Source organism: Oryctolagus cuniculus, chromosome 13 (genome assembly GCF_964237555.1).
Source record: "Oryctolagus cuniculus chromosome 13, mOryCun1.1, whole genome shotgun sequence".
In the NCBI taxonomy this organism is placed as follows: Eukaryota; Metazoa; Chordata; class Mammalia; order Lagomorpha; family Leporidae; genus Oryctolagus; species Oryctolagus cuniculus.
Window position 1 is genome coordinate 21,587,150 of NC_091444.1, and position 24,424 is coordinate 21,611,573.

General features: G+C 45.7%; 1 protein-coding gene across 11 annotated transcripts in view; it reads left to right on the plus strand.

Moving 5' to 3' along the window:
* SRGAP2 (SLIT-ROBO Rho GTPase activating protein 2) overlaps positions 1-24,424 on the plus strand; it is a 286,141-nt gene that overhangs the window by 204,588 nt on the left and 57,129 nt on the right. For 7 of the 11 annotated variants that reach the window (XM_017347830.3, XM_051821257.2, XM_017347829.3 and 4 more), the window contains 5 exons: positions 822-1,037; positions 1,672-1,800; positions 10,362-10,586; positions 14,260-14,361; positions 15,386-15,583. In XM_017347830.3, the coding sequence (XP_017203319.2) occupies positions 822-1,037; positions 1,672-1,800; positions 10,362-10,586; positions 14,260-14,361; positions 15,386-15,583 (870 nt within the window). The remainder of the gene's footprint in view (positions 1-821; positions 1,038-1,671; positions 1,801-10,361; positions 10,587-14,259; positions 14,362-15,385; positions 15,584-24,424) is intronic. The other 4 variants (XM_051821256.2, XM_051821259.2, XM_070055195.1 and 1 more) reach the window with 1 other exon arrangement.

A 24,424-nucleotide genomic window follows, 5' to 3' on the forward strand; every position in this document is an offset into this window, starting at 1 on the left:
GGAGGGTTGGAAACAAGCTTGAGTTCCAGGCTTCCTGGCCTCCTCATTAAGAAACGAGATTGGATTCCTAGACAGTTGCTTCAGTGGAAAATTTGAAAATTGCATCCCTCTCCTTTTTATATTACTTCCTTCCTGTGGCAAATCCAGTTACACTTGTTATGGATTTTATTCCTTCTCAGGCTCTTAACCTGAATCGTGCAGGTTTTTGTTATCTAGATCATAGGTTTGCCAAGGATGAAATGAGAAAAATAGATGCATGGTACTCGGCACAAAGCCACGCATACACTAAGTGCTCAGTAAACAAGAGCCATCATTATTACTGCTGTTGTGAAAGAAGGTATCTGATCTAGAAGTGTCTTTTGGAGCCTTTTCCTCTTACCATTTTCTACCTGAAAGGTACAAAAGTATAGGTCTCTCCGCAGGCTTTACTGCTGTATTTGGGATTCCTAACCAGGAAGGGTTTGCCTTTGGGGTCTGAAAACAGTGTCGTTTTCAGTCTACTCGGTTTCGCAAGGCCAGCTAAGCAGCAGAAATCACTTGGCCAATATGAGAATGATTACAAATGATGATAGATTAAATAATACATGATGGGCAGACAGGAAGTCATTTCAATAAGGAGACAGTGTGGCTCAAATCAAATACTGCTTTCTTGTACCTTGGTCTTTAGTGTATATTTACTGAACCAAATACTTGTGGATTTGCCCCTTAGGGGTGTGAAGATATTGCTTCATGAGGACAAGGTCCAGCTGAGACTGTCTGTAAAGCCAAGCACTAAGCCCATTGGCTTGATCTCCGGGGTGGGGGCGGGGGGTGTCTTGCAGGTCATGAAGACGTATCACATGTACAATGCCGACAGCATCAGTGCTCAGAGCAAACTGAAGGAGGCGGAGAAGCAGGAGGAGAAGCAAATTGGTAAATCAGTGAAGCAGGAGGACCGGCAGACCCCACGCTCCCCTGACTCCACTGCCAATGTCCGCATCGAGGAGAAGCATGTCCGGAGGAGCTCCGTGAAGAAGATTGAGAAGATGAAGGAGAAGGTATGTGTGCACAGGCAACTTTGGGGACTGAGGAGGGACATTCTGGAAGGCAGGGCTGATAGGACTCCCCAGAAGGTGCCATGAAGAGCAATTTGAACAAAGCTTTGGGTTCTTTTAGTAGCTAGTGACCGAAAGTGGGCCCTTACTATCTGCCCTGCAAGGATCCTAGGTACTGGGTGAACAGGGGCACATAGGGTGCACGTTTTTAACCTCAGGCAGGTCATCAGGAAGCAGTAGTCACATTTTCGAAAGAGGTAAATATCCTGTTGCTTTGGGGAGTAGGGGAAGACTGTAGACTGGGGGCTTGGTTTCAGATGTCAGGTTTTCCGGGCCAGAGGTAGTGGCACCTACTTCAGGGTGGTGGTGCAAGGATGGAGAATGGTATTTGAAGATAGAATCAAAGTGGGGCACACATCTGAAGTAGGGAGCCTCATTAACCTTTCCTGAATTGATCTACATTGTGCCCTTGAATCTCATTAAACAGAATTAGAACCCAATTTAAGGCAGACGCGCATAGGGAGTAGCAGCACAATTGTGGTTCTTGAATGTACTATACTTTTCATCTTTTAGAGAACAGTCTCCAGTTTAAAAAAAAAAAAAAAAAACTAGTAAAACTGAACTTTTTCATTTTCAGCGCCAAGCCAAGTACACAGAGAATAAGCTGAAGGCCATTAAAGCCCGGAATGAGTACTTACTGGCTTTGGAAGCCACCAATGCATCTGTCTTCAAGTACTACATCCACGACCTGTCCGACCTTATTGATGTAAGTGCTTAAAGCTGGGGGCCTGAGAGTCCCTTGTCTCCCATTTCAGAATCCTGGTCAGATGTCCCCCGTTGGGTTGTTCAGGCTTCTGGGGCATTCTGAGAACAATTATAAATACTCAGCACAATCCATTAGGGGTTTGCCATGTACTGAGTACTTTATACTCAATATAAAGCAAAGTACTTTGTACTTGATCTCGTTCGGTCCTCACCACAATCCTGGCAGAAGACCTTATTGTCTTACAGGTCAGCATTCAGAGAGGTTAGATGCTTGCCCAGAGTCAGCAAGTAAGTGAAAGAGGCAGAATTGGCCACCAGGTCTGATTACCAAACTCAGGCTCATACCCACATTGCCCTTGTCTGCCAGGAAATACTCTCTTAGCTCAGCACTTGTACGTAGAAGTGAGTGGCAAAGCTGAAGAGGTAGAATGCCATACCTCATGTTTCTCAGTATTCTCACAGTGGATTGTCATATCACCCTTATGGATAAGCATCGCTATTTCTAATTTATAGATAAGGAAACCAGGGGTCCAGAGCACTAAGAGACTCCCCTGCTCAGGGTTACACCGGGGGTCCTGTGAGGAAGGTTTCCAAATGTCCCTGACATCTGGCCCATTCTTGTTGCTATGTAGTACAAAGATGATTAAGAGAAGCACATTAACAGGCACAGGTGTTTTGCATGAGGCAGGCACAAGGAATAAGCTTTTGGTCTTTGACTTTATGGATCAGGCTTGGTTTTTCCTGCTGCTTCCTCTCAAACTTTATAGTGGAGTCTTGTAATCCCTCTCACCGCAGACTGCAGACTGGCCCAGCTCCTGAGCCAATCCTAAATCAAGATATGTGAATATACCCTTTCTCCCTTCTCCCTCTTGTGATCAAAGTGAGGAGTCTGGAGCCCAGTCACTTAGCATCAGCCTCCCAGCATCCAGGGCTTCAAGTGTATCCCAGCCAGTGTCCTCCAGAGGCCTGGTTTTGCCTCAGGTGCTCAGTGGCAGCAGCTGGGCTTTGCCAGCCTCAGCCCAGACCACACACTTGCCTGCCTTGGCTTCCCCACTAGCACACCTGCCATACTTCACAGCATTGTGTGGGGTTCTGATCTGAGATTCACTAGCTGGGTCCTCTCGGCTCCTCGCTGAGCTGTTCCGGAATTCTGCTGTATTTCTCAGCCCTCCCACCTCTACAATTCCTCTCATCCCATCCCAAGCCCAGCACACTAAAGAACTGGACTAGATCATTGCTGACCTGATGTCAGAGTTCTTTGGGAAACTTTTCTAAGATACAGGTTCCATCTCCCGTCAGCCCAGGGTTTTTGGTTCAGTAGGCTTCAGCCTCTTAATGCCCTGGGTGTCATTATCTCACTGGGTAAGTGGAGCCCTGGTCTCTCTTCAGGCACCTCTTTGTCTTCTCTGCTTGTTGATGCCAATCGAACACTGTCTTCAATGGAGGTCAAAGCCCTAAACAAGATTCTTTCTCTTCCTCAGAGGAACAGCTCCTCACTGTTGGGACAGAGCTCTGTTCCCAGCATGATGAAGAGAATCAATCCTTTCTTATGTTCAGTGTCTGCTATTTATGTTGCATTTGAAAAAAAAAAAATCAGACTCTGCAGTCTGCCATACCTCTTCTACCAGTCTGTCCTCTTACCCCCTGTTACCCCATTTGGCAAACTTTCTCACCTCTTTCACCCATATACTGACCTAAAGGGAAGAGAGGGCTGCTGTTGTATCCAACACAACCTTTACAGTCCTTACACCTTCCATCAGCTGTGAACAGGTGTTTTAAAATCAGCAGAAGAAGCGATCTATTGTGTACCTCATTTTTATCACATTTTTTAAAAAGACATCTGTTAAGAGCCTAACTTCAGGTCTTGATATTAAGTGTCCCTAAGGAAGAAGCCTGCAGCCTCCTTAACACCCTCAGCACGGCATGGGTCCAGGTTACCACGAGCCAGGCCAAGGCAGTAGCATCCAGACCGCAGGGGTAATAAACTGCTGTTAGGTCTCTGCTGCTGTGTTTTGTTATATCTTGTGTTTGTTGCTCGTTTTGTTTTTGTTTTTCCTGGAGTGAGGACAGATTAATTAGTCTTTATATAAAAAAGCCGAGAATGCTGTTCTGCTCTATCAGTGTCAGTAAATATTTGGGGTATGGCTATGTGTTCAGCACTGGGGGTCCAAATTGAACATAATAGTTTTTGCCTAAGAGATATTCACAGGGTAGGATAGTGTTTTTCAAACCGTGGATCACAAGTAAGTAAGGAAGCTGTGAAATCACTTTAATGGGTCTGACCTGTTTTTTAAATGAGTGTACCAGTCTCTCCTAGGAAAAAGGTACCAGGGTGCATCACCCAAGTGAGGTTACATTTTATTTTGTAAAACTTTTATGTTAGATATGTATATGCCTGCTTGTGTGTCCATGAGTGTGTGTGTGTGAGAGAGAGAGAGAGGGAGAGGGAAAGGGAGAATATTTCTTACTGTACGTGGAGAGTCAAAAAAGTTTGAGAGCAACTCTAATAAGAACAGAGGAAATGTTGACTTTATGCTAATAGAATTGAAATTAAATTTCCAGGATCTGGGGGGAAAAAAGAACAGAGGAAGGTCGCTAGTGTGCTCTAAACTCCTGGAGAGCAGAAACCAAGATTTACTTTGCCTTAGCAGAATCCAGTGCTTAATATATAACCAAGCACATCATATGTTCACTGAAGGCAAAACAGCATAGAGGTGATCATTCCCTGAGCCACGATTTTTTTTTTTTGTTTTGTGCTTTTAATAGTGTTTTGGTTTATAGTAACTTAAGTGTTACAGTTTCAAGAATTTTGACAATTTTTACTGCCTGTAACTTACATCTCTGCCGAGATATAGATGAAAGATACAATGTATTTCCATCACTTCAGAAAGTTCCTCTTATCTCGTCAATCCCCCACCCCAAGACGCCCTGTTTAGTTTTTATTAATTTCACCTATGGTAGATCCTCACAAAGAGTCCGTGCTTTTTTGGTGTCTGGTTTCTTCTGCCCAACATGATGTTTTTGAGCTTCGTCCATGTTGTTTGCACATAGCAGTAGTTTTTTCCTTTTTCTTGCTCGTCTATGTCATGACAGGAGCCAAAAGGGCACTTGGTGATGAATAAAGAACAGGCATGGGGCCAGCGCTGTGGCATAGCGGGTAAAGTCGCCGCCTATAGTGCTGGCATCCCTTATAAGCACCGGTTCAAGTCCCGGCTGCTCCACTTCCAATCCAGCTCTCTGCTGTGGCCTGGGAAAGCAGTGGAAGAAGGCCCAGCTCCTAGGGCCCCTGCACCCACTTGGTAGACCTGGAAGAAGCTCCTGGCCCCTGACTTCTGATCAGCTCAACTCTGGCCATTGTGGCCATCTGGGGTGTAAACCAGTGGATGGAAGCTCGCGCTCTCTCTCTCTCTCTCTCTCTCTCTCTCTGCCTCTCTGTAGCTCTGCCTTTCAAATACATAAATAAATCTTTGAAAAAAGAAGAAGAAGAAGAGGCACAAGCAAAGGGCTTGGGTGTGTTTGCATCCTGATCCTGACAGGATCCAGAACTTGCTTTAAGACACAGAATGAATCTTGTTCCAGTTCATTGCCATCTGTGTTATATACACCGTCCTGCCTTCTTCTTAGAGGTGTTGAAGCTCAATGTGTGCTTACAGCCCAGAGGACAAGTGAAAAGAAGTTATTTTTTGTCAATGCCATTATACTGACACAGACTAGCCCCTGACTTCTTTTTTAGTGTAGTATAAGATTTAAAGTCAGGCGTCTGACACACTCCAGGAAAACCTTGAATTCAGGCCAAAAAGACATTCTGCGCTCACTTGATAATGTCTAAGCAATGTAGGCTTGCAGGGAATAATTTTCCTCCCCTGTACTCCTGTGGCTGTCTCTCCCAGAAGCAGATGGATGGATGAATAACATTCATTGTCCTCATCCATAGCTGGAATGTTGTGCTATCCATGCACACAGGGTTTGTGACACCATGTGCACCAAGTCGGACCTGAGGGAACTCAGCTTTCCTGGTAGGAAATTTTATTAAGGGCAGTTATTCTTCTCCACGTGAACTTGAAGTGGGTGTTAGGAAACGCCCATTTTTCTTCTCTAGGGCTTCTCTAGAGTCTATGAGTAAGGATACCAGCCAATAAAGGGTTAATGAACTATTAGCTCAAGTCATCACACATCTGAATGGGCTGTCATTAAATTCTTATAAAAATTTGATTTCCCTTGAGATGGTTTTCATCAAACATTTATATAACCCAGAAGTGGTCAGGGGAGCCCAGCATGGCCACAGAACTCATAAAAAGCCATGGAAAGCATTTGCTTTGTCCCCATCATGAGCAAAATGATGTGCTGCCTTTACTCACTGGGATTACCCTGGGAATAGGGTGAAATAGCCAAATCTCATTTACCTAACCTTGCCAAATAGTGCCTCCTTTCTAAAGCTTCAGTGTCTGACTGCTGCCCCTATAACTGTGTAAACAGCCAAACTTCTGGAAACACCATTCTGAATCTCCCTGGTTGGCTGGAGCTACGGAGAAGACGGGGCTCGCTGTGAGTCAGAGTCCTGTTCATTGGTACAGGGAGGCTGCAGCACAATCTCAAATTGAGGCAATGCTGCAGCCCAGGAAAGCTCCCTACTTTCCTTTGGCCATCACCAAAACAAGAGGCTTTGGTGTCGGCATCTACCTTCTTGTTTAGGTCAGTATTCAACTTAAGCGGATTATTTCCTGACAGGCTGGAATCTGTACTCATGGCATCTGTCAATCAACTGAGGTATATTAAGTGCCTACTATGAATCAGGCCTATTAGTAAGGAATATAAAGAAGGATTGGGGGAGGGAGGGGCCACCGGTGCTGTGGCATAGTAGATTAAGCATCTGCCTCTGGCGCCAGCATCCCATATGGGCACCGGTTTGAGTCCCAGCTGCTCCATTTCCCATCCAACTCCCTGCTGATGGCCTGGGAAAGCAGTAGAAGATGGCCCAAGTGCTTGGGCCCCTGTGCCTGCATGGGAAACCTGGAAGAAGCTCCTGGCTCCTAGCTTTGGAACAGTACAACTCTGACCGTTGCAGTCATCTAGGGAGTGAACTAGCGTATGGAAGACTTCTCTCTCTGTATCTCCCTTTCTCTGCAACTCTGCCTCTCAAGTAAATAATAAATACATCTTAAAAAAAAAAAAAAAAAGAAGAAGAAGAAGGATAAAGGGACCAACTTTGTGGTGCAGTGAGTTGAGCTGCCACTTGGGGTACCTGCATCACATATTGGAATGGCAATTTGAGTCCTGGCTACCTACCTCCTGTCTATCTCTCTGCGATTGTACCTGGGAAGCAGTATATGCTGGCCCATGTGCTTGGGTTCCTGCCACCCACCTGGGAGACCCAGATGAGATTCACGGCCGTTTGCTTCAGCTTGGCCCAGCCCTGACCATTGTGGGCATTTGAGGAGTGAACCAGTAGATGGAAGATTTCTCTCTCTCTCTCTCTCTCTCCCTGTCCCTCTGCCTTTCAAATAAGTAAATAAATCTTTTAAAAAGAAGAAGGATAAGAGACTGGTCAAGCCATCAAGAAGCTTGCTGTGTCATTGGGATGAGACAAAATGGCTAGTCATAAGTGGCAGGAGCCTGCTCTGTGTCACATGAAGGCTGCAGATTAATGTGGTTCTGAGCAGAAGCCAGGGTCAGTGTTGGCCAGGGTTGCAGGGATGGCTGGTTTCCCAGAGGCTGGAAATTTGATTTCGACCTTGAAGATTTGCCCAATTCCAATAGGTGAGGAGTGGGAAACATTTCAGAGAGAGAAAATGCTGGGAGTTGAAGGGCAAAGATTAGTGGATTGGGGGGTATTGATGATTGATGTTCATTAAGAGTGTGTCTACATGGTGCCGGGTATATGTAAAAGTATTGCCTGCTATTGGTCTCATGACAGTCTGTGAGGCTAGTGTTATCCATAGTTGAGACTCAGAGGGATTAACTAGCTTGCTTATGGTCATACAACTGACTTTGAAGCCAGTGCTTTTCCAGCACTCCTCAATGGAGAATACGTCATTGGATTAGAGTGGAAGGATCTGAAGAAGCAAACAGAGGGAGATGATGTTGGATGGGCAGATGGAAGCCAGCTTACAGTTTGATCTGGCTGTTTGACCTGCTCAAGTTATTTAACTTCACTGAGCCTAGTCTGGGAAATTCAGATAATACTGGCCCCATTTTGGGGTTATGAAGATTAAAATGTAGACTGTATATAAAGGACTTAATACACTATCTGTCATACAGTAGGCACACTTAGTGAATAGAAGCAGTTTTTAGTTTTTATTTCCAAACCGAGGAAGGTAAAGCTTACATTAGGAAAAAATGAGAAGTATTTTAGGCTCTTTAATAACTGCGTGGCATAATAAACACCACATTTTAGGACACTGAAGCAGACGGTGCTGGTGTAAAATGATAAAGGTATGAACTAGGATAGAGGTCATGAGAACGGAGAGGAAGAGGGAATTACCAGAGCTTTGTAAGCATTTCTGAAGGACACCCTGGCTCCTCCTAATCTCCTACCCTGTTCCCCTACACACACTGAGCAGCACTACTTGTGTTCATAGACTTTAGGGCATAGAGCTCATCATCAGCGTCTACAGAACTATCCAGGAAGGTTGACGGCTTCAAGGGCCTCTCGCCTAGACCAGCAGCATCTCCCAGTGGAGGAGGGGCCCTGCACGTGCAGCCTCTCAATCAGCCACTTTTATCTGGCTTCCGTTGGCTCTTCCCTCCCGACTGAATGTGATGTCTCTCCATCCTCTGCCTCCAGTGAAGCTGTGACTGCTGTTCTGCTGCTGCAGCCAGGCGCCTGCCAGGGCCTCTTGGCACTAAATTCACAGCCCAGCCCGACAGGTGCTCATCGCTGAGCTCCTTGTCAGATGCTGGGAAGGAGGAGGTGTGTCATTCACATGCCTTTTCTTCCCCAGCAGTGGCTGCTCCCAGTGTGATCACAATGAGAGGGAAAGGCTGGGAGGAACATTAATCTGATGCTTGCTTATGTGGTGAAGTGACAGTCTGGCAGATGGCCTTTATCTACCCATGGCTTCTTCTCTGATTTTTGCTTGCAAGTTTTAGACCTCAGAGCTGCTTAGGCAATAAAGAGAATAATGATTGGCCAAGGAATTTGGGTTTCTGGGTCCTTTTGCGGTGGTGGAGAATACTGTCATAGAGTTAGAGAATGTCATTGCTGAAAAGAGCCTCGGGAATTACATTTAGTGCAAGGGTTCTCAGACTTTCTCTAGCAGAATAATCTTTTCTTCAAACCAGACTTCTGTATTCTATATATAGAATCCCAATATATTAAATAGGAAAATGGCAGAGCTGGCTTGGTTGAAGGAGGGGTAGGAGGCTCCAAGTCCTTTTATGCCTTTCTCAAGGACAACTTGAGCACTGGCTCTAGTCTACAGTATGAAAACCGTGGCTTGGTCAGATTTGTTCATCTTGCAGTCTAGCAAACAGGTTCAGGGATGAGGGGATAGGGAATAGTTTTCCAAGGTTGCTTGCCTCTCTGCCTCCAGTGATTTTAAAAAAAATACAATTGGCCTCTTTCACACAATTTTCTTTTTTGCCTTAGAAAATCAGAACCCTTGGGTGGGCATTTGGCCTGACAGTTAAGACCCCAGCTGTGGTATCTGTATCCTACATCGGTACACCTAAGTTTGATGCCCAACTCCAGCTCCCGACTCCACCTTCCTGCCAGTGTAGGCCCCAGGAGGCAGCAGTGACAGCTCAAGTGATTGGGCTCCTGCCACCTATGTGGGAGGCCTGGATTGAGTTCCTGGCTCCCAGCTTTGGCCTGGCCCATTCCCAGCCATTGTGGGCACTGGGAAGTGAGCCAGTGATGGGAGTTCAGTTGTCTTCCCCACTGCCCTCCAAATAAATACACTGTGTGTGTGTGTGTGTGTGTGTGTGTGTGTTTAAGAAAGAAAATCAGACTTTGACTTAACATGTAGAACTGTTAGTCTTTAAGTGCTATTCCTAAAGTGCAGGGGCCTCAGAACAGAAATCCTGGTCTGTAGCTGAGGCCTGTCCTGGGACACTGAGGTGGTGGGAGGTCCTGTGGAGTCAGCTCCCCGTTCCCTTCCTCTCTCACCTGGAGTTAACTGCTGTTGCAACACTCCAGACTCTAAACCTGAGTGGAGTGGTTTGGCTTAGTTGGTAGATAGTGAGTTAACCGCAGGAATCCTCGGGAGAAGGCAGGCTTTGTTTTTATTGTTGAATTTTGTTTTAACGGCATCCCCAAGGTTAACCTAAAAATGGAAGAGGACTTTCTTCTCAGTTCCTCTCATGTTTATGGAAGAGCACTACACAGTGCTTGATTAAATGATGCATCCTTATGGGTCCTCTTCCGTCTCACCACCTCCCCGGCCTCAAGGGTGTGTTTAACCATTGAGAGTCAACAGCTGAGAGATCTCACCCAGCCCTCAGAAGCCACAAAGTCAGCCTTCCTCTCACTGTTGTAATCAGATGTGCCGTGGGGATCACGCCCCCTTTCTGCCAAGCCTTGGGGCTGTTCCTGGTGTGCTCACGTGCCTTCTCCTTCCACAGCAGTGTTGTGACCTAGGCTACCATGCTAGCCTGAACCGGGCTCTGCGCACCTTCCTTTCTGCTGAGTTAAATCTGGAGCAGTCGAAGCACGAGGGTCTGGACGCCATCGAGAATGCAGTAGAAAACCTGGATGCCACAAGTGACAAGCAGCGCCTCATGGAGATGTACAACAATGTCTTCTGTCCCCCTATGAAGTTTGAGTTCCAGCCCCACATGGGGGACATGGTGAGGCCCTCTCCCCTCCTCAAACCTGCTCCTAGGCTTGAGCACACTTCTGTCTAGAGTCAGTCATGAGGGGGCCATGCTGTTCTGGGGGTAGAGAGGCCCTGGACTGGCTTCCTGTCAGTGGGGTGAGGCATATTCCATTCATTCAACTACTGTCCACTAGGTTTGGCTGTAGGCAGTGGGGATCAGAACCCTCAGGAAGCGTACAGTCTATTGAATGAGAGAGCTGAGGCTGGGAAAGATTTAGAAATATGCTCTGGAAGGGCCCCAGTGGGGCCCAGCAGGATCAAAAAAGGTAAAAAAAAAAAAAAAAACACACACACACCAGTAAGTGTGTTGGATTTAGGAGCAGGAATTTTACCAACACTCAGGTTTCGTCCCTCTGTGTGTCAGCTCTATTTCATAGTCTGTAACTCTGTATTCTAAGTGTATTCTAAGAACTACTAATAGTAAAAGGAAAGTGGAAAAGGAGGAGCTCGCAGGGGTGAGGCTGGAAGAGGGGAGAGCATAGGTGAGGCCAGGCCCTGGAGACCTCTATGGGGAGGGAGGGCTGAACAGGGGGATGATGTGATTTTCTGTCATTTGGCCGAGTTCCAAAGGATCTTATTCCATGGATTTAGAAGATTGTGATAAAGGGTATGGTTTTGCTTAGATATTGAACAAAAAAGAATAGGTACCTCCTGAAAAGATGAGGCCCATGCTGGTTGCTCAGGCGGGAGGGCATGAACACAGGGGCATGTTTCAGACCCTTAACCTTCAGCGACCAGAACAAGAAAGGCCTAAATGAACTAACATGAGAGAAAAGGGAAGCCTCTTGGTTTTCATTCCTCTGAATCTGTTGGTTCTGCTTCTGGTGGTTGAGGGTACAAATAAGAGTGAACCTTGTTTTCTGTGGGTAAGAGCCAACATTTCACCTACAGGTTATATCAGGAGAATAGATAGGCTTATGTGATAGAGAACATCAGGATGGACCTTCAGGCATGGTTGGATTTAGGAGCAGGAATTTTACCAACACTCAGGTTTCGTCCCTCTGTGTGTCAGCTCTATTTCATAGTCTGTAACTCTGTTTTATCTAGTCCCTTATCCACTGGGGGCAAGGTGACTACATATTCAGCCTCAGCTCCTTGTAGACTAAAGTCCAGTGGAAAGCATATGTGCCTTCCTCCCCAAGGCTCCCACGGAAGTCTCATTGTATCTGGTTTTGCTTATTCCTGAGCCAGTCACTGGGGCTAAGTGTCTTCAGTTCAGTGATTGCTGTATGGCTGGGTCCCATTCTCCAAAATAGAGCAAGTGGCCTGAGCTGTGGAGTGGGAGGTTCCCTCCCCGAGGGCAGTCATTCCAAATTACTAAGAGGAGTCTATGCTAGGAGACCAGAGACCAGAATGGTCTTCCCTAAAGGTTGACATCCAGACTTTAGAAAATTGTGCTCCAGAGTGGCAATGTACCCAATGTAACCAGAGGATTTGCCGTCATTAATAGGCCACTGTGGAGCCTGGCACATTTCTATCCTAAAGACAAAAACATGGAGATGATTTCTTTCTTTTCATTCTTGGAGAAAACCAAGCCATTTGCAGTTAGCTTCCATTGCTATGGCTTAGGAAATGTCAGTGTCTGAACAGATGGGCAAGTGAGATGGCAGCATGTGCAATTAGAATTGGGGGAGGGGTGTCACCAAACCCCAGGAAGCCCCATTCTTCACCTGCCCTGGCTGCTGGTCAGATTTGCCTTCCAAACCCCTCTCCAGCTGCCACTGAGATTCCTTCCCAAGAATCAGTGGAACTTGGAGACCAAGCGCAGTGATAGATTTTCTGGTGTTGACTGAGTTGTCTTGTGAGCCAAACAGCTTGTCTCCATAAAGGGGGAATCCAAATGCTGGGTACTCAGGCCCCCTCCTAGCCCTGTCAGAGCTTTATTTCCATACTCCAGAGCACAGCTGGAATATATTACCTTGCACCCTGGTAGAGGACCACTGCCAAAGCATGCATCCGTGGCTCCGCTGCTTCTTAAAGGAACAGGCTCCACAGTAGTTTTCCCTCCATGATTCCTCCCTGCTGGGTCTGAGTTACTTTGAAGATTGATAGTTCATTCTTCTGCCTGGACCCTCCCTTTGTGTGATATAGCTGATGAGTGAATGAACCCGGGAGAGGCCAGGGCCACACCTAGAACTTGCAAAGGTTCCACATTCCAGCCTAGCCTTCATAGGAGTGGGAAGAGAGAGGGCAAATCCCTGTGCCAGTCCGTCCCCATCAGTGTGGCTTGGCGGCAGACTACTGGAGCAACAGGAGGGAGTTGCCTGGAAGTCCTTGAAGTAGCGCCAGAATACGGGTGGCATTTTGACCGGAAGCTCTGAAATTGGCCAAGACCCCATACCGACTGGTGTTCTGGGGCACTCAGCAGTGAACTGGTGCCAAGCACTCTAGATCTACTGAGAGGTCCTTGGCTCTACGCTTGCTGCTCCCAGAGGGTTATGGGACTCTGAATGCCTAACTGATGATATCAGGCAGCCAGAAAATTTCACTTTTGGCACTACACCATTCTGGCCACCAAGCTTTCTTCATTATGTCTGCTTATCCAATAGCCAGAGTGAAGTCAGCTCTCTAGATCTGAGAGCTGGCTTGGGCCAGTCTTTTAACTGGAGGGAGAGGTCATTTGGGAGTTTAAAAGCCAATGGAGGAAAAGGTCGAGTCCTAGCCCTCTCCATTTGAAGAGAGTTTTTGTCTTTTGAGCAGAGAATGGGCTATGGGCATGTGAATGTACCCACTTGTTGCTGGTAAGGAAGAAGGCCGGTCCTATGCAGATCTCTTTCTACAAACAAGAGGCCAGGGGACACATGGCAGCAAGGCGACAGGAACTGCCTCCACATGGGTCTTGCCTCCCAATTCTCCCAGCCTTCTGCTCCTCATCTGTCACGCTGGGGACTGTGGGTAACCTGGTGCCCAAGCCACACCCCCATCAGGAGACAGCAGTTCAGTCTTCCCTTCACACAGGGGAAAGCTAATTGGCAGTAATCCTTGGGGGAAGGAGCCTCTCCCACAGGGATTGAGCGAAGACCTGGGGTAAAATGGTAACTGTGGAAAATGCCAACCACCCCCAGATTCAATGCCCTCTGGGCCCCCTAGTACAGCCCACAAACTTGTTCCTCCCTTCACACTCTTTCTTTGAGTCATAGCTCTCATGCATGGCCTGGATTGTTAAACATATGCTGGCTGCCAACAGTGGCAAGTTAGCCTCCTGACCCACTTTTCTCCTGCTTTCACTCTGGTGTGCAAAGTGGGGTGAGGGAAGGCCCAGAGAGGTGGCCACTTGAACCCATAGCAGGAAGTCCTCTCTGTGCCAAAGCATTGTGTTTGTGGAGCTAGGGCTGCCAAGGTACTTTTCTCCAGCGCCTCAGCCTTCCACAGGGCTGCAGACCCTGCGTAGATCTGTGCCAGTTGCCAGCCTAGAGATGGGCTCCAAGGAGAGAGATCTCGTCTCTCTAAGCAGATCCCCCTCCTCATTCCTTTCGTGTGCTGTTTAGTCCTGGAAGAGATCCACGCACGTTGGCTTTGGATTTTGTTTCAACTGTGAGCCTTACAACTTGACTATGAGTCGTTTTATTAGCGGTAATGGGAACTCTGGAACCACCAGAAGAACTATGTCCTCTACCTGACCTAGTGTTGCTGTCTTCTGGCAGGCCTCCCAGCTCTGTGCCCAGCAGCCTGTCCAGAGCGAGCTGGTGCAGAGGTGCCAGCAACTGCAGTCTCGATTATCCACTCTGAAGATTGAGAACGAAGAGGTGAGTTTCCCGCCCATGAGCGTCAAGCCCAGCCCCTGCGTTTTCCTCCTGCACCTCTTGCTGCTGCCCATCTGGGAGCAGGTGGAAAGAGCACGCAGAGAATGTCCGGGCTGCTACTAACATGTCCTAGCCAAATGTAGGCTTGGACTTTCCCCCTCGGCTGCATCCTGCCCTTAAACTCCAGGAAGTTGCTCTTGCCTTGCCAAAGGTTGTGCTCTATTTTGGGCTTTTACAAAATGCTTTTTTTTCCCCCCTCTACAATTTAATCAAAATGGCACTTGGCAGCTGTGTGAACAATATTGTGTCTCTGAAACCACCCCCTCATGCCTGGTTTTTTCCAGCATTTTCAAACAAACAGAAGCCTTTGACTTTGACACTTCAAACATCTCCATCCTCTTAGGAAAGGGTGACTGTTTTCTGGCCTCAGTGTATTTGCTTTCAACAACCAGTTCAAAAGGGCAGTATGATTGATGATCTAGCTTTCAATTGAGCTCAGATTGGTTCTTACCTTGCATCTCAGCGAGTCTTACTTTTCCCAGGAAGATCAGGAAGGACTGAGGGTCACTCAACATGCAAATAGGGAAAGAAGTTCATCGACTTGTTCAAGGTTAAGAAACAGAACCTGGGGAATTGCAGGTCTAGGCCCAGCGCACATTGTTAGCTTGTTCTTTGTACAATGGGACTGGTTTGGAGTTATTTCATTCTCTTTCCTTTAGTGCTTCCATTATAATGAAGAGCTAATATGAAATTTTTAAAGTAAACATTCAGTAAAAGAGCTGGGTCAAGTACATAACACAAAGGGAGCAGCGGTTTTTAGGTTCTTACTGGAGAGAATAGAACACCGCGGCAGTCCGTGTGAAATTTCTCTCTCACTCAGCACTGTGTGGTGGGAAGCAGAGCTGCGCCCTCTGACAGCAGTCCTCCATGCTTTACAGCCCACTCCCTGTCCCACTTCTCTAAGCCTCTCCGTCTCCTGCTATTTTGCAGCCTGCCCTGTATATTACGTTGGCCCTTGTCTTTGCAGGTTAAAAAGACAATGGAGGCCACCTTGCAAACCATCCAGGACATTGTGACCGTTGAGGACTTTGATGTGTCCGACTGCTTCCAATACAGCAACTCCATGGAGTCTGTCAAGTCCACAGTTTCAGAAACTTTCATGAGCAAACCCAGCATTGCTAAGAGGAGAGCCAACCAGCAAGAGACAGAGCAGTTTTATTTCACGGTAAGAGAGCTCAGTGGCTTTTAAAGAACATCAACAGGCACTTCAGCACACAAGGGAGAGTTCTGAGGTCTTGGCCAGTGTCTGAAAGGCAGGCTTTGAATGTTCTGGATTTGAATCTGGGCATACTTGAAAACCATCCCTGTATTTAAAGGCAACAAATGTCTACAAGTTGTATGTCTAAAAGGGATTCCCCAAGAAAAAGGATGCTCCCAAGTATACTTCAAGATTTTCCTCTTCAAGAAGTGTTGAACCGGCTAGCAGGCTTTCCTTTCAAAGCTTTCTTCTCAGCCTGCATGAAACCAGGAAAGGGGAACTTGATCTCTTGGTTTTTAGGAACTACTTCTAGTTATTGTGGCTAATACATACTTTGTTTTTTAAAAGTGTATATAGGTTCTAGGTGATGTGTTGGAGAATAATTTTTCATAATTATGGCTAAAACTCAAAGGGAATCATAATATGTAACGTTGTTTTGCAGAGAATTCTAAAACAGTGTACTTTGTTATTCATATATCTCCAGTCTTACTTTAGACAGATGGACTTTTTTTTTTTTAAGTGGCATTAACAGCCCTTTGGAAGGTTGCTAGCTGGTCTTTAGTGCAGCTTTTTAATAATTAAGTTATTTTGAGCTTGCCAAGTAGGATTTATTGCCTGAACTAAAATTTGTTTCCTAATCTTCTGAAGACCAAGAAAGAAAAAATTAAGTTTGCAGATGTGAGATGAAATATAGCCAGTGAATATGCATACTGATTCTGAATGAAAGAAATTAACTTGTTTTTCAGTCAGGAAGCTCAGTCTGCCTGCTGTAAATTGAATTTTTGCTCCAACTGGAACAATTTGTTTATTCATATTTAAACACTGTCCTTTCTTCATTAAGAACACTAATGATTTGCTAATATTTTTAAGTCTGTTTTTTAATTAGTTCAACTTAGAATTCATAAGATTATTTTTTTTAATTCTAAAGAAGACCATTGAAAGGGACTGATTTAGGGGCCAGCACTGTGGTGTAGCAGGTAAAGCCGCCACCTGCAGCAGCGGCATCCCAGATGGGCCCCAGTTCATGTCCTGGCTGCTCCTCTTCTGGTCCAGCTCTCTGCTATAGCCTGGGAAAGCAGTGGAAGATGGACCAAGTGCTATCTTTGGGGAGTGAACCAGCAGATAGAAGACCTTTCTCTCTGTATCTTTCTCTCTCTGTAGCTCTGCCTCTCAAATAAATAAATTACAGAGAGAGAAAGAGAAAGGGACTGATTTAAGAATGTTATTCTCTAAAATAACTTTCTTTTTACAAAAAGATTTATTTGAAAAGCAGGGTTACAGAGATTGAGAGGGACAGAGAGAGAGAGAGAGAGAGATCTTTCATGTATTGGTTCACTCCCCAAATGACCAAAATGGCCAGGGCTGGCTCCAGTTCAGGAGCCTGGAACTCCATCTGGGTGCAGGGACCCAAGCCTTTGAGCCCTCTTTGGCTGCTTTCCCAGGTGCATTAGCAGGGAGCTGGATCAAAAGTGGTACAGCTGGGACTCAAACCAGTGCCCGTATGGGATGCCAGGGACACAGGCCATGGCTTAACCTGTTTCTCCACAATGCCAGCCCTAAAATAACTTCTAAAACATTGCTATGCAAAGCAAAACATGCACATTATATAAAACTTAGAAGCACACAAAATAAAAAATAATCCATAATCTTACCACCTGAAGATATAATGGTGCTAGGATATATTCTTTCTGGTCTTTGTTCTTTTTTAAGTTTTATTTATTTATTTATTTATTAGATTTATTTGTTTACTTGAAAAACAAAATTGCAGAGAGAGAGAAAGAAAGAGGACTTCCATCCACTAGTCCACTCCCCAGATAGCCTCAATGGCCAGTGCTGGGCCGATCTGAAGCCAGGAGCCAGTAGCTTCTTCTGGGTCTCCCATGTGGGTGCAGGGGCCCAAGGACCTGGCCATCTGCTGCCTTCCCAAGCCATAGAAGAGAGCTGTATTGGAAGTCGAACAGCCAGGACTTGAACCGGCACCCATATGGGATGCTGGCACTGCAGGCTGCGGCTTCACCCACTGTATCACAGCACTGGCCCCACATTCTGTTTATTTGAAAGGCTGAGTGACAGAGTGAGAGCAAGAGTGAGAGGGAAAGAAGGAGAGAGAGAGAGAGAGAGAGAGAGAGAGAGAGAGAGATAAAGTTGAGAGAGGTCTTCTATCCACTGTTATACTTCCCAAATATCTACAATAGCTGGGGCTGGGCCATGCCGAAGCCAGGAGCCAGAAATTCTATCTAGGTCTCCCATGTGGGTGGTAGGAGCCCGTGTACTTGGCATCATCTGCTGCTTTCCAGGAACATGAGCAGGAAACTGGATGGGAAACAGAGGAGCCAGCACTTCAATATGGGCTGCTGACATCCCAAACTGTAGCTTAACTCACTGTGCCACAATGTGTGTCCTTTTCAGTCTTTTGTCTATACATATGTAAACACATGTGAGTATATAATTATAATTATATTAGGAAAAAATGGGATACAGCTGCACTTACTGTTTGATAATCCAAGTCATTTAATTATAATGTTCTTTAAGTATATTTATGAGTAAAATACTAAAGTCTACACAAGGAAATAATGGAATGACATTTTAGCTCATTTAACCATTTTTATTTGTCCAGTGTTTTTTAGGATTTATTTTTTTTTTAAGATTTATTTATTTATTTGAAAGTCAGAGTTACACAGAGAGAGAAGGAAAGGCAGGGAGAGAGAGGTCTTCCATCTCTCCCAATTGATTCACTCCCCAATTGGCCGTACCGGCCAGAGTTGGGCCGATCCAAAGCCAGGAGCCAGGAGCTTATTCTGGGTCTCCCACATGGGTGCAGGGACCCAAGGACTTGGGCCATCTTCCACTGCTTTCCCAGGCCATAGCAGAGAGCTGGATTGGAAGTGGAGCAGCCGGGACTCGAACCAGTGCCCATATGGGATGCTGGCACTGCAGGCAGTGGCTTTACCCACTATGTCACAGCGCCAGCCCCTTTTAAGATTTATCTATTTGATGGGGGCCAGCGTTGTGGCATAGCAGATAAAGGTGCCACCTGTGACTCTAGCATCCCATGGTGGGCACTGGTTCAAGTCTCAGCTGTTCCATTTCCAATCCAGCTAATGTGCCTGGGAAAGCGGCAGAGGATGGCCCAAGTGCTTGGGCACCTGCACTCATGTGGAAGATCCAAAAGAAGCTTCTGGCTCCTGGCTTCAGGTTGGCCCAGCTTCAGCCATTACAGACATTTGGGGAGCAGATGAAAGATCTCTGTCTCTCCTCTCTCTCTGTCACTCTGTCTTTCAACTAAATAAATAAGTAAATCTTAAAAAAAAATTATTTAGTTGAAAGAGTGACAGAGAGGGAGAGAGAGATTTTACATCTGCTGATTCACTCCCCAAATGGCTGCAACATCTAAGGCTAGGTCAGGCCAAAGCACAGAGCCAAAATCTCCATCCGAGTTTCCCACATGAGTATCAGAGGCCCAGCCATTTTGTCTTGTCATCCACTGCCTTCCCAGGAGTGTTAACAGGAAGCTTGACCAGAAGCGGAGCAGCTAGTACTCTAACCAGCACACTGTTTTGGGATGCTGGTGTTGGAAGCAGTGGCCTAATCCACTGTTCAGTAATGCCAGCCCCATATTCATTTTTGTAAAATGCTTAACACATTGTTTGTCATTAGTGCTCAACTAATGTTAAAATTTTATTTTCACCATCATCATTAATTTATTCATTAATAATTATTCAGTCATTCATTGATCATTTATTGTGGATTTACTATATGCCAGACATTGTATTGCAAGCTAGGAAGGCTGAGAGTTATACTCAAAATCAGAGAGGGAATGATGAGATTTGGCATGTAAGGGAGAACTTTTTAATTTCATATACTCAAATTTCTAAAGTTACAATGGATTAATTTTTATAATTAAATAAATATAAAACCTTTAAATGCATACATACTCATGTGCTTGAATGGGCTTCATGAACAATCATGTACAAAGTGATTTTTGTACTTGACCTTTTTTAAAAAAAAAAAGATTAATTAATTTGAAAGGCAGAACAGAGGGGGAGAGACAGACAGATTTTCCATCCACTGGTTCACAACCCAAATGAGTGCAACAGCCAGGTCTGTGCCAGGCCAAAGCCAGGAGCCAGAAATTCCATCCTGTCTCTTACATGGGTGTCCAGGACCCAAGTACTGGGGCCATCCTCTGCTGACTTTGCAGGCACATTAGCAGAAAACTAGATGGGAAGTGAAGCAGACAGGACTCGAACCAGCACTCTAATATGGGATGCCCACGTTGAAGGCAGTAGCTTAACCCACTACACCACAACACCAGCTCTTTGTGCTTGATCTTGAAGGATAGTGAATCAGGTAGTGAGTGGACTTGAGATAAAAGGGCATTTTTTGAGGAAAGTGTAGCATGTGCCAATCATAAAGATATGCAGAAACCTGGTTTAGATGTTTCTGGAACTTCTTGACTATGGTGAGGTTGTATTACTGCTTCAAGTCTCACTATCTAAGGAGCTTATTGAACATTCTGTAGAGGCTTTTAATAATAGGATTGTGGGGCTGGCACCGTGGCATAGCAGGTAAAGCTACTGTCTGTAGTGCCGGCATCCCATGTGGACACTGGTTCAAGTCCCAGCTGCTCCACTTGCAATCCAGCTCTCTGCTATGTCCCAAGTCCTTGGGCCCCTGCACCCGCATGGGAGACCCAGAAGAGTCTCCTGGCTCCTGGCTTCGGATTGGCATAGCTCCAGCTGTTGTGGCCATCTGAGGAATGAACCAGCAGATAGAAGACCTCTCTCTCTCTCTCTCTCTGCCTCTGCCTATCTGTAACTCTGCCTTTCAAATAAATAAATAAATAAATCTTTTTAAAAAAATAGGATTACTTGGCTGGTCTATCTGGACTGCTTAGATATACCACTATTAAATGGTCCAAGCTCATTACACTGCAGATTTCCATTTTTTAGGGTAAGAAGTTTTGAGCATTGTCAGAACACTTTTTGGCTTTAAATGAATCTGTGACATTTATATTAAAAGTTGACCTTTGGTAAAAGCAGGAATGACCGTGTTGAAACTGGTGACCTCGCCAGGTCCTGCCTGCCCTTTACCTTCTGCCTGAATGCACTGATATCTCTAATCCATTTCCTGTCTTTTGTGGCCAGAGAGCTACTTAGCAGAACTGTGTGTAAACCGCCTTGGCTGACGGGAATGGTTTTCGTCCGGGCTTGTCCAGTAACAGATTTACCAGATAGTTTATTTTGATGACTGATGCCTGAAATTTATTAGATAATTCATTTTTTGATAAAAGGGCTTTTTAGGGGTAGTGGAGATTGAAGACAATATGCCCACGCTCAATGAAGTGACTGCCAGAGCTTGCCACGCCTTACAGTGTCCTCAGGTGCCTCTGCCAAGGTTATCTGCCTTTCTTTTTTTTTTTTTTTTTTTTTTTTTTTTTACAGGCAGAGTGGACAGTGAGAGAGAGAGACAGAGAGAAAGGTCTTCCTTTGCCATTGGTTCACCCTCCAATGGCCGCCGCGGCCAGCGCGCTGCGGCCGGCGCACCGCGCTGATCCGATGGCAGGAGCCAGGTGCTTTTTCCTGGTCTCCCATGGGGTGCAGGGCCCAAGCACCTGGGCCATCCTCCACTGCACTCCCTGGCCACAGCAGAGAGCTGGCCTGGAAGAGGGGCAACCGGGACAGAATCCGGCGCCCCAACCGGGACTAGAACCCGGTGTGCCGGCGCCGCAAGGCGGAGGATTAGCCTAGTGAGCCGCGGCGCCGGCCGGTTATCTGCCTTTCAAGAATGTCACAGCAGCACATTCCAGAAGTTCCCTTCTTGGGAAGTTGGGATGAAGTTCCTTGGTGTGGCTTGGCTCCTAGGTAGTGTGTCTAGTGACTAAGAGGGCTGTTAGGAAAGATTTCTGGGGCCGGTGCTGTGGCGTAGCAGGTAAAGCCGGCGTTTGCAGGGCTGGCATCCCATGTGGGCACTGGTTCAAGTCCTGGCTGCTCCACTTCCGACCCAGCCCTCTGCTATGGCCTGGAAAGCAGTAGATGGCCCATGTCCTTATTATTTATTCTGGGCCCCAGCACCCTCATGGGAGTCCCAGAAGAAGCTCCAGGCTCCTGGCTTCAGATCAGCACAGCTCCAGCTGTTGCTGCCATTTGGGGAATGAACCAGTGGATGAAAGACTTCTCTCTCTCTGCCTCTGCCTCTCTGTAACTCTGCCTTTCAAATAAATAAGTAAATAAATCTTAAACAAAAAAAAGATTTCTGGCCACTCAGCGCCTGTCATCAGGTTGATCTGCCCAGATGACATCAACTGGAAATTTGAATCTTAGCCTACCAAGCTCATTCACTTGCAGGAGTCTAAGGAAATTAATCATGGAGTTTTAAAGTGTGAAGTGATTTTTTAAAAAATCATCTAACTCAGTGTTCTCATTTGAAAGTTAAAAAAAAACAGAAAAACAAATTCAGAGAGGATGGTTAGTTTGCTCAAGGTCCTGAGTGACAGCTGCACCCAGAATGCTGGTCACCGGTTCTCTGCACCCATGGTGGGAGCTGAGTGAAGGGAAAGGCGCGGTCACAGTTCCACAGCTTTCTCCTATATTGACTCTACATGGGGAGGTGTTTGCTGATCTCGGCTTTGTGTCTTTGGTAACACATAATCCACTCATGTGTATTGTTTTCCCTGTTACCTTTTCTACTGCGATTGTTAAGAACAGGTGTTTGGTTTTTTTGTTTGTTTATTTGTTTTTAAGGTGCAAAGATTTCAAAAGGGCATACAGGAAAAAGTTAAGTCACTTACTATCCCTGACTCCTTCCCCTGCCTCACCAGTGATTAAAACTTCTGTCTACTTGCAAAGATATCCAATCCATAGGCAATCACTGATGTATCTGAAAATACCCTTTCATACAATAAGTTCTACCAGAAATGTAATAAAATGGAAGTACAAATAGACAGATACCACTTGTACTGTTCTTCACCTTTTACTGGTTTTCACTGAATTTATTTTGGATATTATTTTCATGTGAGTCCAAAAAGATCTGCCTCCTTTTTCAATGTTTGAACAGAATTCTGATTTGACCAATTCTTTGTTCGTGAGCGGTAATGCTCACTGCTCTGCCAAGAATTACCAAAGTTTTAAAGGCTGGCATTTCTCCTGTGTATTTCTGTGAATGGAGAATTGGAATATGGGGTTCAAGAATGGTGGATGAAGTGGGAAGGGGTTAAGGATTAGGGCTGATAAAATAATAAAGCTAAACTAACTGACTTCTTAGGGACAGGCTGGGATAAGGTAATAGGAGATGAGATGGTGCCTTGGCCATTAGGGCAGTATGCTAGACCACTGGACTTGGAACTTACAATGAGTTTTTCTTATCTTGGAATTCTGCTGATCCTTAGTAAACATGTGCTAAGCGTTTACAAGTGAATCAGTGCTCCTGCCATGCCAATTAAAACTGGGGAGGTGTGCCCCATGTAAGGTTTACTCTATTATTTATTCTGTCTGACAGCTGTTTCTTGCTTTCAAAATTGACGGGGAGGAAGGGGAATGTCAGAGTGCCTGTGGGGTGGGAAAGGAGCAGTAGTCATGACATCTGTGTATCTCTGCTGATGGCCCAGCGAGGCAGAGTTCTCTCCTACCCAGCACCCACTTGCGGCAGTAGGCACTTAACAGCCTTGGTTCACACTGATTAAATCCAAGGCGTAAGCAAGGTCTCATGAGTTTTTTACCCATGGTAAGAGTGTATTTAAAAGGAAAGCGGTTTTCAAAATGAAATTTGAAAAGCATTCTTATACCTCTTACTGTTGGTTGTTTTGTTTTAAGACCTGAACCTTCTACTTTGATTCAACTTTCTTGTGTTGAAAGAAAAGCAAAGCACCCTCATGGGACTGAACACAAAGCAAAGCAGTTTAAGGAAGGAATGTTTTGAGGTTTACTGAGTAGTTGATTCAGGTGTAAGGAAAAACTTTTGATTACGTGCTATATGTTGGACCTTGTGCTAATCACATTATTATCCTATTAAAACCTCAATGTCATGAAAAATACATTATCCTCATTCTTCAAATAGAAAAACTAAGATTCAGTGGGGGTTAAGTAATTTGCCCAAGGTTAGAAGGGTTACTAAGTGGTGGGACTAGACTATTCCAACCCAAACCTTTTCATTTTACTACAACAAAAATGTCTGTCATGGAGAAAAAGAAAAATTATTCTATTAGTACTTTTCTTTTTTTTATTATTTATTTTTATTTATTTATTTTTTTGACAGGCAGAGTGGACAGTGAGAGAGAGAGACAAGAGAAAGGTCTTCCTTTGCCGTTGGTTCACCCTCCAATGGCTGCCGCGGCCAGCGCGCTGTGACCGGCGCACCGCGCTGATCCGATGGCAGGAGCCAGGAGCCAGGTGCTTTTCCTGGTCTCCCATGGGGTGCAGGGCCCAAGCACCTGGGCCATCCTCCACTGCACTCCCTGGCCACAGCAGAGAGCTGGCCTGGAAGAGGGGCAACCGGGACAGAATCCGGCGCCCCAACCGGGACTAGAACCCGGTGTGCCGGCGCCGCAAGGCAGAGGATTAGCCTAGTGAGCCGCGGCGCCGGCCATATTAGTACTTTTCAATAAATAAACTTCATCGCTGATAGTTAATCCAATTAGGAATTACTATGAAATTATGAAAACAGAATTGCAGTTTTACAATGGCAGAAACAAACAAGAACAAAAAAAACCCTTTTCCTTCCTACCTTTTGTGGAAATTCTGAGTTTGTTTTTTGTTTGTTTGTTTGTTTGTTTTTAGGATTTTATTTGTTTATTTGAGAGGTAAAGGAGAG